We start from the raw sequence: 18,831 nt of genomic DNA on the forward strand, positions 1-18,831 counted from the left end.
AGGCTTGCCGCATGGCCTTGTGGGGTTCGTAGTCCGTAGCGTGCCAGACTTCCTGCACGCTTCCCTGGCCTCCGCCAGGTTCAGGACGCCATGGCTGCGCCGCCGGTCTCCGCGGACGCTGCCCCTTCGCCCCTACAATCCGCTGTGGCCCCAGACGTGCCTGGCCGCCCAGCCGAGCAAACTGAGACTGCGTGTGAGGACCGGTAGGCGCAGGCCTGGATAAGGCAGGGGCCGTGCTCTCCTATTGGGAGGGGTCAGCGCACCGGCTTGCATCCCTTCTTAAAGCCCGGGTGGTTCCGCCGTATCTCCGCAGATGGGCAGCTCGGTGTCCACAGCCGCGCGGTTCCTGGATAGGTTTTGCCAGTTCTCGGAGCCTTGGGGCCTCCTGGGCCATGTGTCGGCAACCCTCTGCCTGGGAAGAGGGAGGTGGCAGGTGGCCTGGAGGGCCCCAGCAGGACGGAAGGCGGAACTGTCCCGAGCCCTTAGCTTTTGGAGGCGCGGAGAGTGGAAACCTGTTTGACCTGTGTAGCCTGGATTTCTGTCCCTAGCCTTTGCGCACTTGACTCTAGGCTCTCAGGTGGGTGGTGGGCGTGCTCGACCTTCTGAGTTCCTCGAATTTGATCTCACCAGCTCACACCCACCTGGCGGCCAGTGGTAATTGTGAATGTAGGATGGGGTGGTGATGTTTGGGGGCCCTTTCGAGGCTTTCAGGAGCATGGAGAGGGCTCGGCCTGATCATCACGAGTAGTAACTCCAGGCCACCGCCGCCAGGGGGTGGTGACCGCGCTTGGAACTGCGCGTGGCACCACTTTCGGTCTGTTCCGGCTCTAGGACCTAGGAGCACCGCTTAGGGAATTGTGAGCCCTGACGACTTCGGGTCAGCAGGTGCTGAAGGAGGAAAAGGCCAATCCCGGCTAGTTCACACACTCCAAGGCATTCTAACTGGTAGCCCGAAAGACTTGGTTTGGTCTAACAAGGCTGAGTTTGTGATACTTTCTAGTTCAGAATGTCTCGATATAACCAGAAGCAAAGAGGTCACGGCCACATCCTCCGAGGGTTCCTGAGGAAACACTGAGAAGATACAGACTGCCCTGGAAAAATGGATATTGGGCTGAGATTATAGAGTGGAGGGAAGCTAATAATGCCCATCCAAAGTCTTGGGATGCAGGTGGAGGTGTGTGAGTGAAGGCTTACGGTGTGGCAAGTGGGCCGTGGAAGCCTTTAATCTCCCAGTCCTGCGTCTATCTTGTGATTGTGGCCTTGGTGACTATCTCTGAGCCATTCCCTGCCTCTTTCTTGCAGGCCTTTCATAGAAGCACCAAAAGGGGTAGCTTGATTATAGATCTAGTGACGGCAGAGGAACCTTGAGACCTTTCTTAGGCCTTTGGTGGTCCAAGTGATGAGCTTTCCTCTCTTCAGACCCCGCTGTAGACATTTGATTCTGGTTTCTCTTACATAGGAGAATGCAAATTACTTTTTTTAAAATTTATTTAGTATGAATACAGTGTTCTGCCTGAAGAGGGCTTTCATTACAGATGGTTGTGAGCCAGCATGTGGTTGCTGGGAATTGAAATCAGGACCTCTGGAAGAACAGCCAGTGCTCTTAACCACTGAGCCATCTCTCCAGCCCCTGGGAATGCAAATTATAAGGCAGCTCTATTTCCATGATGTTGTCATATGCAGGTTCCTTATCAATGAGGTCCTCAGTAACCCCTATTTCCTTGATAAGGATAGAGGACTGCAGCAACTCCCTGGTGAGTGATGCCATCTGAGCCATAGTTGACAGAACTGTCACCTCGTGGGTAGCCAGGGGGAAGTGAAGACTGAGTAGCAGCTTCCAACACTACTTTCTACCTCAGACAACCCTGAGACCTAAAATGGAGGCCTAAAAGGAGGAAACCTCAGGGGCCAGAGTTATTAGCCAGATAGCCTGGTATATCCTAGGTTAAGATGAAGTTCTGGGGCCAAGGCTAGTGAATCAATAGGTAGTGCAGGATCTATTCTGTTAACAGTAACAAACCTGGATGGGGTACTCAAAGAACATGACAGGATTCTCTGTTGTGATCAGCCAGCCAAACTTGTGAATGGGTTCCCTAGGACCCCTGCCCAGAACAACGTCAGCCTCCCAGAGCAATCCTAGGCCATATCCAGCCAACCACCTGAGAGTGGAGGCGGAGGGACCAACTCTAAACACGTACACACACATGTAAACATACATAGGCTCCAGTCCTGCTCCAGGTGTCTAGAAGGGATGCAGACATAGCCATGAATTACCTAGATAGTGAGAAGAGCTCCTCCAAGGTGCTCCCAGAGTGGCTCCTTTTCAGGTGTGTGAAGTCCACTTGGAAACTTCCTTTTTCCTGAGTACCTGCCAGACTCTCTTTGTGCTAGAGGCCAGCCGGGTAGGATGAGGTTGCAGTAAGGCCAACCCACCTCTGGAAGAGAACTCCAAGACCAGCAGAACTTCTCTGCTTAGATCTTATGTCAGTAAAGATTTCAACTGAGGCTGGGACCAAATCTTCCCTTTCTCTCTATGCTGTGGGCATGAAGGTGCCAGTTTCCCTGCTGACTGATGAGGCCTGGGTGACCATAGGACTTGCTGGAGCCTCTGTAAGGTGGGGGGTGGCACAGTTATTCTTGGGTGTGCTAGGGTAGAGTTTCAGATTTGTTTATCATTGTAGGAGGCACCTTGAGGCCATGGGAGAGGCAACCAACTCAGCACTGACATTCATCCTGGTCTGGAGGGGGCCTCAGATTTCCTTGTCTCCCTGTGTATGCATTCAGGGCACAACCGTATTTCTTCCAGGAAATTTGGGGGAAAGGTACTAGAATACAGTGGGCCTTCACAAGTAGCCAATGAGCGTACTGGCTAACACTGAAATACACTTCACACCAACTGGCCTGGGGATTGTGCAGGCCAGAGTCAGTACTATTAATATCTGGTACATGAGCCCTAACAGGATGATCCTCTTATACATGTGGCCTTGGCCTCTGAGACTAACATTGTGTTCCCTTAGTGCAGTAGGGCTCCTGGGGCTACCTAGCTGCTGTGCCCCACCCCTTGTATATAGTAAGCTACTGCTGCCAGCCTAGGTAGGGGTCCAATACCATCTAGCTCTTCTGCTGTGCCGTCCACAGGAGTGATTCTACCCATGGAGGACTAGTTCAGGTGGTCAGAAAGCCCAAGCTGTCCTTGGGGACGACAGTAGTTCTAAGAGAGAGTGATACTCTCACTGCTAGCCCTAGACCACACATACTTGGGCCACCCCACTGTCCAGGGACACCCACCTCTGAGCCCTCTGTACCTACCTGCATCCTTGGCAATGAGCAGCCCCCCAGCTTACCCTGGCATCAGGATCTCAGGGTGCTGGACTCTTGGAGCAGAAGGCAGGTGAGTTGCAGCAGAGTCCCTGCTGATGAGAACCCTGCTTCCCAATGCTACTGATCACTCCTGACTTGTGTGATGCATGCCCATGAATATCTGAAAACAAACCAGCCAGCAGGTACTCCTGGGAGCTGAACAGAGCTCAGGGTTGCAATGTGGCTGGCTTGGGGCTGTGGGTTGTGGTAGCATCATGCATTCGCTGTGTCTCTTAATTCTGTTGGTACAAATGAACTTTTGTTGTTGAGGCTAGAAACCCCTTTGTCTGTCTGTGGATAAGAGATGAAGTATGTTGTGCTCCTTTCCCTTTTGTGAGAACTGGGGTGATGCCTTATCTCTGGCTCCAGGAGACAGCAATTAACTTTGAGGAGGACAGGGGGGCTGGGCTAGGTACAGACATAGCATGAGGAAGATTTCTGGCCAAGTTCTCCATGATCTGCTTGCACCTGGGCACTCTGCCCATCAGCAGCACAAGCCTTGGAAGGGATCTTCACGAGGGTGAAGAGTCACTGATGGGGAACTTAAATTTCCCTAGGGAGGCTGGTACTCTGAAAACCAGGGAAATCAGGAAAGCAACCCCTGCCTGTTACCTCCTTTGCTCAATTTCTGTCTGAATATCTTGGCTTTGTGTGTCCTTGTGTTTACCAGAGATGCCCAGGGCACAGCCTACAGCCAGGCAGTGCTAGGAGTTTTATCAGATTGTTTGGCCTTCTTGCAAGTCAGATGCTCTGCCTTGGAGTAGTTTCCTCCCAAAAGCTGAGGACAGCTCCCTGGGGTAGGTGGAGGAGGCCCAGTGGGGAGACAGAGGACCTGAATTTGATTTTTGTTTACTGTGGCCTCCCAGAGCTACTCTGCGTGCTGTGGTCATGTTGCCTCTAGGGACCAAGGCAAGACTCAGTCTGGAACCCTAGGGAATCTCTGCTCTTTCCTCTAGCTGGGGCCTCCCAGCTCTTGCCCACTGGAAAGGACAGCCCAGTAGATAAGCTTCACAGATCCGTTTGTGCACATGGATGGATTAGTATGTTCAGGTGAGCAACCAGTTACCCTCTGTCTGGAATCTGGGGACCTCACTGTCTGGGTTTACAGTTGTGTCCCTTTCTGACTGAGACATTCAGGCAGGCCTGAGTTAGGATGCAGGTGATGCCCCTTCATGACCTGTGTCCCTCACATGCTATCTGTCCCTAAGACCCCTGTCTGGCAGACTCAGGTCTCCGTATTCAGATGTGTTGTTTATGCCTGGCTCCATGCTCTCAGCTCCTGCACTTGTCTCCAGAGCAGTGGAGGTGAGGCTGAACTTAACAGACTGACTAATTATTCCCTGTGCTCATTCTCTGAGCTCTGGTACGGATGGATGGTATAGACACAAGCAGGCCTACTGTCTCTGTCCCCAAGGATGGGTGCAGTGTGTTTTCCTGGTTGGATACAGATGGGTTCTTTTCAAGATGCTCACTGTCCCCAAACTTGGCCATCCCAGAGGTAGAAAGAAACTGTCTAGGACCACATCCTGGTACATTAGCCAGGATACTTGTTCCCCTCTGGACCTGCCAGGCTACCTCATTCACCTCAGGTTTACCTGGTATTCCATACGGTGTTCTTTCTCTTGCGGTACTCCAGACTTGATCAGCCACTGTAGGAGGCATCGCACAAGGAGCTAGACAGGCACGTCCACCTGCCATTTCTATAGGCAGCCCCCCTACCCACCAAACACTACTGTGTCTCATTAGTGGCCATTTCAGTTTGACCCCACATGGGTAAGACACAGCATGCCAGGCGAAGCCACTGACCCGAGAGCCTCTTGAGAAGTTTGAAAGCTGAGGCTGGGATCATGTGACCTACCCAGATTTCCTTTCAGGCAGTTGGCCAGAAAGTGCCTCTGTTAAGCATATGTCTTGTTTTCTTAGCACTTTTTAAAATTAATTAATTTTTTGCCGGGCGGAGGTGGCGCATGCCTTTAATCCCAGCACTTGGGAGGCAGAGGCAGGTGAATCTCTGTGAGTTCGAGACCAGCCTGGTCTACAAGAGCTAGTTCCAGGACAGGCTCCAAAGCCACAGAGAAACCCTGTCTCGAAAAACCAAAAAATAAATAAATAAATAAATAAAATTAATTAATTTTTTTTAAGATTTATTTTTATTTTATGTGCATTGGTGTTTCACCTGCGTGTGTATCTGTGTGAGGGCGTCAGGTCCCCTGGAACTAGAGTTACAGACAGTTGTGAGCTGCCATGTAGGTTCTGGGAATTGAACCTGGGTCCTCTTGAAGAGTAGTCAGTGCTCTTAACTGCTGAGCCATCTCTCCAGTCTTCTCTTAGCACTTCTGCATCAGGCTGTACCTCAGGGAAAGAGGCAAGTATTAGAAAAGTGTTGTAGCACATTGAGCCTCTGTAGACGCTGCTTGTCTCAGCGTTTCTTCTGCCGTGAAGAGACACCATGACCACAGCAACTCTTATATAAAAGAAAACATTTAATCGGAGCTTGCTTATAGTTCAGAGATTTAGTCCATTATCATCACGGCAGGAAACATGGGGGCAGACATGGTGCTGGAGAAGTAGCTGAGAGTTCTACATCTGGATCCACAGGCAGCAGGAAGAGAGTGAGCCAGTAGGCCTGGATTGAACTTCTGAAACCTCAAAGCCCACCTCCAGGGACCCAGCAACAGACTTTCTCCAACAAGGCTACATCTCCTGATAGTTTCACTCCCTATGGGACCGTGGGGGCCCTTTTTATTCAACCCACCACACTGCTCATTCTCAGATGTGAAGGCAATGGCTGGAAATGGAACCATCTAGAAAGGCAGACTAACTGTGGTATCAGCAGGGTTCTGAGTGCCCACCTAGCATGAGTGGTAGGCTATGTACAAAGCTACAGATCTGCTCTAACCTTCTTCGGGTTGCATTGCCCTCTTGCACTCTTGGTTAGTCTTTTCTTCTCTGTCTTGAGTCACCATCTCAAACCACCACCACATAACGTGCATACGTGTGTGCACATACACACATCAGCCACACAGGTGGCATGTACAGGCTGCTGGACGTGTCTGGTTTGGAGCACAGAAGGAGTCATACTGAAAAGTGGGTTCTTCGGGCTGGAGAGATGGCTCAGCGGTTAAGAGCATTGCCTGCTCTTCCAAAGGTCCTGAGTTCAATTCCCAGCAATCACATGGTGGCTCACAACCATCTGTAATGAGGTCTGGTGCCCTCTTCTGGCCTGCAGACATACACACAGACAGAATATTGTATGCATAATAAATAAATAAATAAATAAATAAATAAATAAATATTTTTTTTTTTAAAGTGGGTTCTTCATAGGTCTTCTAGCCTCCCTTCTTCCTTTCCTACTTTCCTTGATGGGGTGCCAGACCAGGCGAAGTCCCTAGAACATACAACTTGTCACTGGTATGTGGCCAGTGCATTGTACTCTCACCTCCTGGGGCAACAACCATCCTCCAGGGCAGCAGTGACTGGACTATGTTAGGGAAAGGGGCACAGTCCTTAATGGGATCTTCCCTACCCTTGGGTATTCATTTCCTGGGCATGAGGCCCTACCCACCATAGTCCACAGAGGGATAGGATTGTGACTCAGAGATGTGTATACCGTCCTATGCCCTCTTGTCACTCATTGTTGTCCCTTGTCCTTGCTGTGTGAACAGTCTAAGGTTTTGTGGCCCCATTAACTCCTTGGAACAGCTACAGGTACGTTTCTTGGGCACACTCTCCCCAGTTGAGCCCATATTGTACCTGTCCCTCTTGGGCATGACCAGGGAGATTGACGACCGTTGACTGAGGCTGAGCACATTGGTCTTCACAGCAGCAACGCAGGGTCCTTGGACAGACTCCTCCCACCAGTGGGTACCAGGCGCTCGCCCCGGAAGCGTACCACCAGCCAGTGCAAGTCAGAGCCACCCCTGCTTCGCACGAGCAAACGCACCATCTACACAGCCGGGCGGCCACCGTGGTACAATGAACATGGCACACAGTCCAAGGAGGCCTTTGCCATTGGTAATAGCAGTGTGGGAAGGCACCTTGGGGGTCAGTCTACATGGTCAGCCCATGGTCTAATGGCAAGGTAACCTCCCACCTACAGGCTTGGGAGGTGGCAGTGCATCTGGGAAGACCACTGTAGCCAGGATGATCATTGAAGCGCTAGATGTGCCCTGGGTGGTCCTACTGTCCATGGACTCCTTCTATAAGGTGAGGCCCTGCTCATCTCCCCAGAGTACCTCCTTCACCCCTATAAACGTAGGCCTATGGTCACAGGGCTTCATCATGCTCCCCTAGGTTCTGACCCAGCAGCAGCAGGAACAGGCTGCCTGCAACAACTTCAATTTCGACCACCCTGATGCCTTCGATTTTGACCTCATCATTTCGACCCTCAAGAAACTAAAGCAGGGCAGGAGCGTCCAAATACCCATCTATGACTTCACCACCCATAGCCGGAAAAAGGACTGGGTAGGCCCATGGTCTTGGGGCTCTTCCAGAGGCTGCAGGGGCCTGAGCTTAACATTGAAACTCCCTGGGTTCCTTTGCAGAAAACACTATATGGTGCAAATGTCATCATCTTTGAGGGCATCATGGCCTTTGCTGACAAGACACTGCTGGAGGTGAGAGCTTGCTGGGAGCACCCACCCCACAGGCATCCCCGGAAACACAGTTCTTTTAAACACCCTGCCCCATCCCCATGGCTTCCATGCTCTGTGCTCTCTGAACAGATTGCTCCCGATCAGGTGCTTCTCGATGAACCCTCCTGGTGTCTCCTAGACATTCACAACTGCTCTGTACCATTAGCTAACTGACCACTGCAGGAGGACGTGGCTTCTGGGGACCATAGTTCCCTTGATATGGGATGTTGAGAGCTATACTTCTATTTCCCCTGCTCTTGAGATTCTTCCTTGTTGAGGAACAAACCAGGACTTAAAGCCAGTGAGTTTGAGGGACTTTGCGACAAGACGCTGGCCCAGACCAAGAACACTCTTACCATCTCCACATGGCAGCCCCAATCCCCCACATGGCTCCTTCAGGGATCACCTATCACACGCTGACTGGAGGAGGCCATACCCTGAACTCTTAAAAGCCTCACTTTTCCAGTGTTCATGAGAGGTATAATGAGTCATATGTCCATGATCCTGCCAAAGTCCCAATTCTGCCTGACTTGTCAGTTGTCTCCATCTGTGCCCCACACCTACACACGTCCTAATGCACACTTCCTATGAGTGCCCCTTACATACACTAATGGTTAGGCCAGCGTGTGTCCTGTAGGCAGCTGACCCCAGTGATCACGGCCCATAGACCATGAGCTGATCATGTTGCCACTCTGGCTCTGTGGCTCCTCTTCTATTTGATGCCTGCCTCAACCCTGTGCACTGGCTTGTCCCCACCCAGCTCCTAGACATGAAGATCTTTGTAGACACAGATTCTGATATCCGACTGGTACGGCGGCTACGCCGGGACATCAGCGAGCGAGGTCGGGATATTGAGGGCGTCATTAAACAGTACAACAAGTTTGTCAAGCCTGCCTTCGATCAGTATATCCAGCCCACCATGCGCCTGGCAGATATTGTAGTGCCCAGAGGTGAGCCTGCCAGCCTTGTCTTCCTGCCAGCAGGGCAGAAGGGCCAGCATGCTTCTGAGTTATCCTCTTTCTCCCCCTCCAGGGAGCGGGAACACAGTAGCCATTGACCTGATTGTGCAGCATGTTCACAGCCAGCTGGAAGAGGTGAGTCAGCCTGATAATACCCAAGTCCCTGTCTCTCTGCTGTCCTCCCCCCCCCCCCAGCAGCCTGCGCACTCCACCCCACACATCCACTGTCCCCTACAGGTTCTGAGCCTGCTTCCTAAGCTTATTTAAATGGCCCAGCCCTCTGTGATAGGCAAGGGGATTTGGCCATGCATGAAAGGGTGCACTCCTGTCCCTGCCAGCCCTGAGAGTAACAAGGGTGGACCACTATTCACTAGTCTAGGATTATAGGCTTCAGCACTGAGTCCCATATCTTCCCTTTCTCAGTGGGTCACTCTACAAGTGATATTTTCCCGCTACAGGGCTGGCATTAGGTGGTTCATGGCTGTGCTGCAGTGTCTGGCTCTAGTTCTGCCTTGGCACTACTGCTGCAGCCCAGCCTGTCCCCACTTCAGAGGTCCTTAGAAGCCTGCCTCCTCCTGTAGTTTGCTATTTCCACATGGGGCTGTGGATGTCTGTCACTGGGGTTAGGGGTAGCCTGGCTGCTTGCCCTGGTCACTGATGCATCACCCGTTCCCTTGTGTCTCCCTGCGTTGCTGCCACAGCGTGAACTCAGCGTCAGGTAAGACTCCACAACTCTCTGCAGATTTGGAGGCATTTCCAACATCTTCATAGAACTCCGGGTCGGCTGTCACCTAGCCAAGCAGACAGTCAGTCCATACCACAGGGGTAGAGTGGTAAGCAGCTTTGCTGCTGCTCCCCTGCTGGCAGATAAGAACACTAAGGTACAAAGAAATTAAGGAATTTTCCCCAGGTTTTTTGTTTATTTGGTTTTTTTTGTTTTGTTTTGTTTTGTTTTTTTTTTTTTTTTTTTGTGGTGATGGGGATTGGGTTTCTCTATGTAGTCCTGGAATTCACTTTAGACCAGGCTGGCCTCAAACTCAAGATCCACCTGCTTCTGCCTCTGAAATGCTGAAATTAAAGACACATGCCACCACCGCCTGGCCTTTGTCAAGGTTATGTTTTACCTGTCCTGGCCAGATGTTTAATGGAGGCTCTTTCCCCATACAGCCTAACTTGGGGTCCAGCCACAGAGAACAAAGCTGTTCTCCTGGAACAGCACTGCCATTCATGATCCAAGACAGGGACCACACTGACATGTCTCTGCGATCATAAAGCCTGGCTCTGCATCTAGGCTGATGTATCTTGTAAAATGAACTGTACAATGGGCCATAGGCTCCCTTGACTCTCCCTGGGAAGTGGGGAGTGAGGGTTTGGCTCTGCCTTTTCCACCTAGGCCCTGCCCTATCCTAGCTTAGTCTTCAAGCTGTAGCACAACTCATGCAGGCAGAAGGAGCAATTGCAGCATGAAGCTGGGATAGGCTGTTACGCCGTTATCCACTGCTAATCAAAGCCCAGGCAAGAGTCATAGGTAGCACCAGGGACCTACCCTTCCTCCAGGCTTTCCTCAGAGTTAGGAAGAGCCCGTTGAGCCAGTGTGGCCCACTGGATGCCCCAGGAGTTCTAAGCCAGTGTTGGAAATGCCTCCAGGACCTTCTAAACAGCCCTGCTTCCTGTCCTTGCATGAGTCTCCACTTGGCCTCACCAAGACCAGGGTGCCACAGACCTGTGCCAGGACCCTTACAAAGCCTCAATTCTGAGAAAAATCTCCAGGCACAGCCAGCTCCACTTTCCATTTTTTTGGCCAGCCAAGGAAGTGGCGGCTGACCCCCTTGGTCTCCTCAAACTCCGGGAAGTTACTGGTGAGCAGAAGGGAAAAACGTCTGGGTGTAGGTGGTGCTCTCCCCTCAGGCACCAAGGATGTCAGTGCCAAGACAACTGCCAGCCTCCTGCCTCAAGTCTTCAGCCAGCTGGTGGCCCACAGGCTACCTTCTGCAGGGACTTGGCTGATCTCCCACTAAGTGTTCTTCTCTCTGTTCTTTTCCTCTTTGTAAACCTGTTTCCTGCCTTGTTCCCTCCCTGAACACGCTCTTCACCTGGCGAGCAGAGGAAGCTGCGTTGGGATATGTGAGCAGAGCAAGCTCTGATTGTGCCGCGCTGTGTGCTGCCCACGCCCTGCACTGCTCCTGCACTTTGTACTTCAGTGACCCCTCCCTTCCAAGATCACTGTTTGTACCTTTCCCCCTAACCAGCCCTCCCTCCTGCCTCTGACAAATCCTTGGCCCTTCCCTCTCCAGGCTTGGGTTTTGGGTGGGGTAGCCTTTGGCACTGAGCCCTCCTTGCTTTGCCCTCCCTCCCGAGGGACTGCACACTACTTGGGGGATGGATCTGAGTGGAGCTTGGCCCTACAGCTTACATGTTGCTCCCAGGAGAAGTTGGGGACAAGCTGTCCATTTGGAGGCTGAGATCTGTTCCCACAGTAAGCTCCTTTCTTCCCTGTCTGACCTCTCTACTTTATCTGAGTCTAGGAGGGGACACCTCATGCCTCAGCCCCCCAGCATTCGCCTCACTGAGAGTGTGTTCCGTGTTCAGAATTGAGCATTCTCACTTTTGCCTGGCATTTTAGGGGACAAGGCATTTTTCTTGGGTCAGCCATAGCCAGCAGACAGCTCCCACCCTGCACATGCCCGTCCCCACAGTGATGTTCAGATGTCCTCTGGGTTAGAAAGGGACTTTTGGATAAAATATTCCAATCAATTTGTATCTCTAGGGCTGCGTTGGCCTCAGCCCACCAGTGCCATCCCCTTCCCCAGACACTGAGTGTCCTCAAGAGTACACCACAGGTACGAGGCATGCACACCATCATCAGGTAAAGGCCTACCTATGGAGTGCTACCTCCAATTCTGTCGTCGTCCTCCTCCCCCTCCCAGGTTCTGGTCCATTCTGTTCTAAAGCTTCCTTATTCCACCATCAGGGACAAGGAGACTAGCCGGGATGAATTCATTTTCTACTCCAAAAGATTGATGCGGCTGCTTATTGAACATGCACTGTCCTTCCTACCCTTCCAGGTGTGGGCTTGTGGGAGAATGGGTGGAAGGTGTCCGGCCATCCTGGTGTGGGCTTACGTGGGGGGGGAGTCAGCTCTGAGTGTTCATAGATACCCCACCTCCCTATGTAGGACTGCACTGTACAGACCCCACAGGGGCAGGACTACGTGGGGAAATGCTATGCTGGAAAGCAGGTAAGGGCAGTAGCTGCTGGGGTAGGAGGCTGTGGGCTGAGGCATCTTGCTTGCAGCCCACTCAGCCTCTATTCCCTGCTAGATCACCGGCGTGTCCATTCTGCGAGCAGGGGAAACCATGGAGCCTGCGCTGCGTGCCGTGTGCAAGGATGTGCGCATCGGCACTATCCTCATCCAGACCAACCAGCTCACAGGGGAGCCTGAGGTGTCCAGCCAGGGAGGGCTGGGAAAGGTGTTACAGTGATGCCCAGCCCATGGGGAGAGTGGGGCCCTACTCTGACCTTACGACCATTTACAGCTCCACTACCTAAGACTTCCCAAGGATATTAGTGATGACCACGTGATCCTCATGGACTGCACAGTATCCACAGGAGCCGCAGCCATGATGGCTGTACGTGTGCTCCTGGTAAGTGGACCTGGATGGGCTGCAGGTGGTTCCCTTGGTGTTGGAACTTACCCTGTTCCCATGCTACACAGGACCATGATGTGCCCGAAGACAAGATCTTCTTGCTATCCCTGCTCATGGCAGAGATGGGTGTGCACTCTGTGGCCTATGCGTTTCCACGTGTGAGGATTATCACCACAGCTGTGGACAAGCGTGTCAATGACCTTTTCCGTATCATCCCAGGCATCGGTGAGGCTTAGTCCAGGGGCACGGCTGATGATCTAGGAGGGCCCAGTCACACAAGGCCCTTTCTTTTTGCAGGGAATTTTGGCGATCGCTACTTTGGGACAGATGCAGTTCCTGATGGCAGTGATGAGGAAGAGACAGCCTCTGTGGGTTAGTTCCCAGTCTGAGCTACTCTCATTTCTATCTATCCAGCCTCCTGACTGCTGGTCTGGGATTGCAGAGACAACACATTAACTTATTTGAATTTAAAAATGTTACCAATGATAATCAGTTTACAAAATAAAGCTTTAGAAAAATGAAGGTGTAGCAGAATGTATTCTGGGTGGACTCCGCTGAGGCAGTCTCCCCAAGGTGTTTGTAGTAGTCTGATTAGGTTTAGCCCCCACAGATTCATGTGTTTGAATGTTTAGCCCACAGGGAGTGGCAATATTAGGTGTGGCCTTGTTGGAAAAAGTGTCATTGTGGGGGGTGGGCTTTGAGGTCTCATATATGCTCAAGCCACGCCCAGTACACAGGTTCCTTCTGCTGCCTGCAGAACAAGATGTAGAACTCTCAGCGTCTTCTCCAGCACCGTGTCTGCCTGCACACTGCCATGTTTCCCGCTATGATAAGGGACTAAACCTCTAAACTGTAAGCTAGCCTCAATTAAATGGTTTCCTTTATGAATTGCTGTGGTCATGGTCTCTTCACAGCAATAGAAACCGTAAGAAGTTGAGAATGAGGTCCAGCTTCTGTCCGAGGGACAAGGTATTCTTATCCCTGCATCCTGCTTTCCTTACGATTGAAGTTCATTCATTGCCTGATGGGGATAAGTAGTCTCTAAATGAACCACACAGCTCGATACCCACCTGACTTGGACCCAGAGACAGGGCGACATAAGATTCTGAGTGTCTATATAGGAGGCAGCCTGTGTGACCATTTCCTCCCAGCATTTACATTGCCAGAAGAAACTAGTGGGTGTGGGCAGCTATGGCAAGGACTGAGCCATGGAAGAAAACCCAGCTTAAAGATGGTCAGAGCCTCATGTCTGGCCCCACCTTGCTGCTACTAAACTCTAGAGGGTAAGACAAGCTTCTCTGGAAACTGCTAGGCATCTTGCTGTCATGATGACAGACAAGTGCTTACTGACAGCTACTTGATATGGGCTGTGACAGGTAGGCTAGGAACCTAAGACAGGTTCCCCCCAAAACCCTATTCAAGTTTGGTGTGTGCCTTTTTCCTACTTGTAATGAGTTGGGGACGGGAAGTTGCTGAGTAGAGGTGATCTTACAATAGTGGGGAGAGGGGAGATAAGGTGAGTGGTTTGTTCAAGGGGGAGCCAGGCACTAGTGACAGAGGACCAAAGCAGAGGTCAGGAGCACCTTCTCTGTAACATGGTAAGTAGACCCTATCCCATGTCTCCAGGCTCTTCTGCACTTTATGCTAGAAAACTGAAGATAGATTATTCTTTCCAGCCAGGTTTTCCCAGAAGCCAGAGGAAGAATTTAGGAATACTGTGAGAACCTGGGTAGAAACCAGGTCCTTCCTAGGAGGGTTCTACCCAAGTCCAACCAGGATGATTGGTTCCAATATACATATGTGTACAAAATCCAGCTGCCTTAGCAGGAATTAAAGGCATGCGGGACTAACAAGTTCTTTTCTTTATTCTGGACAAAGCATTTAGAAACAAGGCGTCAGAACTGAGGAGGGGTATTCACAGCTAGATCAGAAAAGTGGAAACGAGGCCTCAGCCCACAGGGGACCCAGCAGGGGCTAACATCAGGTGCCATTTTAATGCCAAATTCATGAGCAGAATTAGGCAGGAATCATTAATAAGACACACATCTGGTCTGCAGTGAAAACATTTATTTTAGGTCAACATTTAGACAGGTCACCATGCGGAACCACCACAGCTTTCAGCTTGGCCCCTGGAGGCACACCAAAGTCAGGTAGCCTGGGCCGACAGCAGCTTGTGCTCTGCTCTATCCAGACTTCAGTAAATGGGTAAAACTGGTACAGGCTTTCCATGCACTTACATTCAGCTCTTAAAAATTGTCTTTAAATTAAAATCTTCCTCCAACTTAGCATGAGACACTTCCCTAGAAAACGGGGCCTGGACACAGAAAGCCCCTGCCCAGGCTGTCCTCTGCATGCACCTTCATTACTGATTTCAACAGGTGCTCATAAATTGGTTTTAGTGTTTCAAGAGAGGAAAGCTTCTAGTTATGTCCTAGACCTCATATATTTGATGATCAGGTAAGCCTGGCATGATCCCGAGGGATATATTTGGTATGGTCATCCTTGTGACCAACATACACAGCTGAAGCCAAATGCTGGCTAGGGCCTATGCAGTGCAGTGCATTCAAGTACATGTACCTGTATGTACATAGTAAGTTTAGGGTTTCCTTTGGTGTTTTGCCAATAGACCCTACCCCTGCCCAACACTTTAAGAAACCACAGGCTGTTTTGGAGCCGACTTTTATTGTACTTGTTGCTTTGCCACCAAACAGCAGCATGACAGGCCTGCTGCATGATATATACATATACACATATGTACACACACCAACACACACCACAGCCCACACTCACAGCATGTGACAACACATACTGTGCTTGTGAGGATAGTAAAGATGTAGCTTTTGCTATTTCCATAGGAGGAAACTGAACCAAAATAAAAGGAACAGGCCAGTGCTGGGACACATGGGTTCACAGCTCAAAACCCTGGGAAAAGAATGAGATCAGACATGTTTTACACTGTTCACAGCTATTCTTCAATAAAAGGTGCACAGAAAGCCAAGGAAGATGGTCATGGCCCACCAGTTCTCCATACCACAGCACCTAGACTCTCCAGGGACAGCTTGAATGATGGAGACTACCAGCTGCAACAATGGCAGCTTCTTTGCACAAGATTTACCTGGAATAAAAGTCATGGGTCAGTAGGACAAGGGGCACTGGTATTAGTAAAACCTGGCACCTGAACATCTGAGAAGAGACTTGGCTTTATGATTCTGGAACAAACCCAGTAACCGACAATTTTTGGAAAGTTTCCTGCTAACCACATTAAGCACTGATTTCTATTCCTAACAGGTCCCCCATTGGCTGTGTTAACTGAACATCAGAAGACTAGGAAAGGTTATAAACATTGCACAGAATTATCTAAAGTAATTTAAAAACACAGTCAAAAGGAAGACAAGGAAAGACCACATCATTGGGCACAAACAGAAATCTACTCTAGCCTTGGTGAGATGGGTCCCCGGGGTCCCTCCTAAGTACTCTCTGTAGGTCAGAAGTGGTCGGTTTCTGGTTCTTAAGGGGCATCCACTGCACTGGATGAACTTCTTTATATTTAATAGTATTTGGTCAGGAATAGTCAGGCTGATCCTAAGACTCACCAGTTATGCTTAGGTCAGGGCAAATGAAATCAAGGCGACTTTAGATCAACTCAGCAAAACCCTGCAAGGGAGTCTGCGTTCAGGGATTGGTCAGGGAGTTCAGTGGCCTTGGCAATCACTATTATCACCTTGAAACTGTTGCACACATCGATGGTTTTAAGTTCAACATGATTTACTTAGCTTTACAAATTCAAAAAGATACCAGGTTTGACCTCTGTGCTCTCACCCAACAGCACCTGGCTCACTGGGATGTAAGAGAAAGGGCCACAGAGCCGCAGGCAGGAGGACGTGCTACCAGACTGCAGCTTTCTACTCATAACCTGGTTCCTGGCCATCATGGTGAAGGGCACCAACACTAGGGTGATGGGACCAGCACCCCAGATTGCCCAGTGGCCTCTTCTTCCTTTGTTCCAACAATAGACCCAGCAATGAATTTCTCATTTTTTGTTTTTTTGAGACAGGGTTTCTCTGTGTAACAGTCCTAGCTGTCCTAAAATTCATTCTGTAGACCAGGCTGGCCTGGAACTCAGAGATCCGCCTGCCTCTGCTTCTGGAGTGTTGGGATTAAAGGCGTGTGCCACCACCACCCCGCTAATTTCTCATTCTTCTACTAAATTTATTTGAGTAGGGGTCTTACTGCATAAAGCCCAGACTGGCCTGCAACTCAAGGTCTTTCTACCTCAGCCTCCCTAGTGCTGGGATTACAGGCAAGTCCCATTACATGTAGCCATAGGTCTGATGTTTACAAATTATTTCTAACTCAGTATGATAATGAATATCCCTAAAATCCTATAAAGAATAAAACAAACTTACAAACCCATAGTAGGACTTTGAAGCCAGCTTCTGGCTCATGTAGTTCCCCTGTAGGGTCAGCTGGGAACCCTGGCATCAATGTCTCCCAGGACCTGAATAGGCACCCTCAATCACTGCCAAGTTTGCCCTCACAATGTTACCTCTTGCAACTTCCTGTCAACCTGATCTAATCCCTGAAGGCCCTGGTGAGCAGGGGCCAGGAGGTGGATGATGGCTTTGGAAACACATGGTGGTTTGTCTGGGCCACCACATGAGCTTTCTCCTTCTTCCTCTGTACTGGAAATGCGGACGGTCAGTAGCAGCCAGCAGAAGGTTCTGGAGGAACCTGGCTCACTGAAGTCTGGCACAGCTAATCCAGCTAACTGTAAAAGGGTAAGTGGTTCGAAATCCCTGGTAATCACATTTTCCAACTCTGCCCACCATGGTACCTGTGACCAAAACTGGAATACTGACTGGAGAGAAGTTCACAAAGTAATTCTGTGGCTTGCAGCTGGCATCCCAGTCCAGTAACTGTCACCAAAGCTTCCCTAAAAGTCAACCCTTCTGAGTCAGGGGCACCAGGGAACCCAACACCCCAGTACTGCCAGAGGCATTGATGACGACAGGTGGAAGTGAAGGCAAGTGGGATGGATGGAGCTCTGGCAAGCACAGGGAGGAGGTTCTGATCCTGGGCACTCACTCTTTATAAGCAGCTACATGCCACCCACAACTGGACTCAAAAGACTTTCTGACTATGGCTAAGTGGCAGGTGCTACCATTTGTGGTTCTTAAAGTCCCCCCAAAAAATAAAAAATAAAATTAACAAGGTTGGCTTGAAGGAATGTGGAAGATGACCCAGGAATGAGGAAAGGAGGCTGTGGCCCCGTCAATCCAGCTTTTGACCTGGAAAGGTGCAGAACAGAGACAAATGATTTCCCACACACCAGCAAGGGACCTGTCTCCAATGACAGGATTTCAGTCCACAAGGCCAGGAGACCCAAGACAGAGAGAGACACCACAGCGTGTGCTCTCCCTTTCAGAAGGGCATACCTGTGCTCTCCACAGCAGATCTAACAGGTGTGCTCTCCCTTTCAGAAGGGCATACCTGCGCTCTCCACAGCAGATCTAACAGGAACACTGGGCAAACGACTGGTCCTGGTGCTGCCGGGAGGATGGGGCCCAGCTCCCTCCTTCGCAGGTGAAATCAGAACCCTGTCTGCAGCCTTGAGGATGAGATCAGAGCCATGAACTAGACCATGTCACAAGACACAGAGGTCAACATGGAGATGTAGCTCCAGGTGCCTACCTGACTCCTGTAAGCACAAGGAGACAGCTGAACCTCATTGGACCCACTTGGCTGAAAACCCAAGACAGCACTGCCATCCAGTTAATTCAGCCCAGCTGCAGCGCATCCACAACACAGACACTGAACATAACCCATACATGCTATTAAACAAAAGGATAAAACAGAAGAAGACCGTAGCTACACTGCTTTAAATACTGCATGCTACGCACTTCGTGTATCAAGGATTGACAGATGGGTGGGCTTAGAGGAGGTGGGAGGGGCCCTGACAAGCCACAGCAGGTCAGGTTGACGGTTGCCTCCCCATCTCAGTGACTACAGTTCATGATTCTAAGGTTGAAGTGGCCAGGTGCTGATTCGTCCTCTAATCACAGCCTCTCCTGAATTTAGTTGAACCCGTCGGTGTGGTAGCTGGGGTGGGAGTCAGCCGTCAGCTGGGTGGTCTCTGTGGCGGATGCTGGCTGTATGACAATCGGTGTGTCTGTAGCCTCTGAAAAGTAAGCAGGCAGCCTCATCGCACAAGGGCAGCAGCCATATTGTATG

The 18,831-nt window shown here is 50.6% G+C and overlaps 2 protein-coding genes across 12 annotated transcripts in view; one reads left to right on the top strand and one right to left on the bottom strand.

The window, feature by feature from the left end:
- The first annotated feature begins 28 nt into the window (after positions 1 to 28).
- On the top strand, positions 29 to 13,488 carry Uckl1 (uridine-cytidine kinase 1 like 1). Of its 8 annotated transcripts, none has more exons than XM_057781117.1 (16): positions 29 to 203; positions 7,184 to 7,374; positions 7,460 to 7,566; positions 7,654 to 7,824; positions 7,905 to 7,976; positions 8,755 to 8,944; positions 9,027 to 9,088; positions 9,655 to 9,671; positions 11,721 to 11,819; positions 11,925 to 12,018; positions 12,129 to 12,191; positions 12,274 to 12,396; positions 12,490 to 12,597; positions 12,669 to 12,825; positions 12,898 to 12,972; positions 13,358 to 13,488. In XM_057781117.1, the coding sequence occupies exons 1-16, from the start codon at positions 91 to 93 to the stop codon at positions 13,447 to 13,449; spliced, it is 1,734 nt and encodes a 577-aa protein (XP_057637100.1). In that variant the 5' UTR covers positions 29 to 90; the 3' UTR covers positions 13,450 to 13,488. The 8 variants fall into 8 exon arrangements, with proteins under 8 accessions (XP_057637100.1, XP_057637099.1, XP_057637103.1 ...); XM_057781116.1 differs by lacking the exon at positions 9,655 to 9,671 and adding an exon at positions 11,058 to 11,077; XM_057781123.1 differs by lacking the exons at positions 29 to 203; positions 9,655 to 9,671 and adding exons at positions 243 to 577; positions 11,058 to 11,077.
- A 1,159-nt stretch (positions 13,489 to 14,647) lies between these two features.
- Dnajc5 (DnaJ heat shock protein family (Hsp40) member C5) overlaps positions 14,648 to 18,831 on the bottom strand; it is a 37,645-nt gene continuing 33,461 nt past the window's right edge. For all 4 annotated transcript variants that reach the window (XR_009057740.1, XM_057781290.1, XM_057781289.1 and 1 more), the window contains one exon: positions 14,648 to 18,778. Coding sequence is in view for 3 of the 4 variants with exons in the window: in XM_057781290.1 (XP_057637273.1) it covers positions 18,675 to 18,778 (104 nt within the window). In the remaining variant the exon portion in view is untranslated. The remainder of the gene's footprint in view (positions 18,779 to 18,831) is intronic.

This window comes from Chionomys nivalis, chromosome 9, assembly GCF_950005125.1.
Source record: "Chionomys nivalis chromosome 9, mChiNiv1.1, whole genome shotgun sequence".
Classification (NCBI taxonomy): domain Eukaryota; kingdom Metazoa; phylum Chordata; class Mammalia; order Rodentia; family Cricetidae; genus Chionomys; species Chionomys nivalis.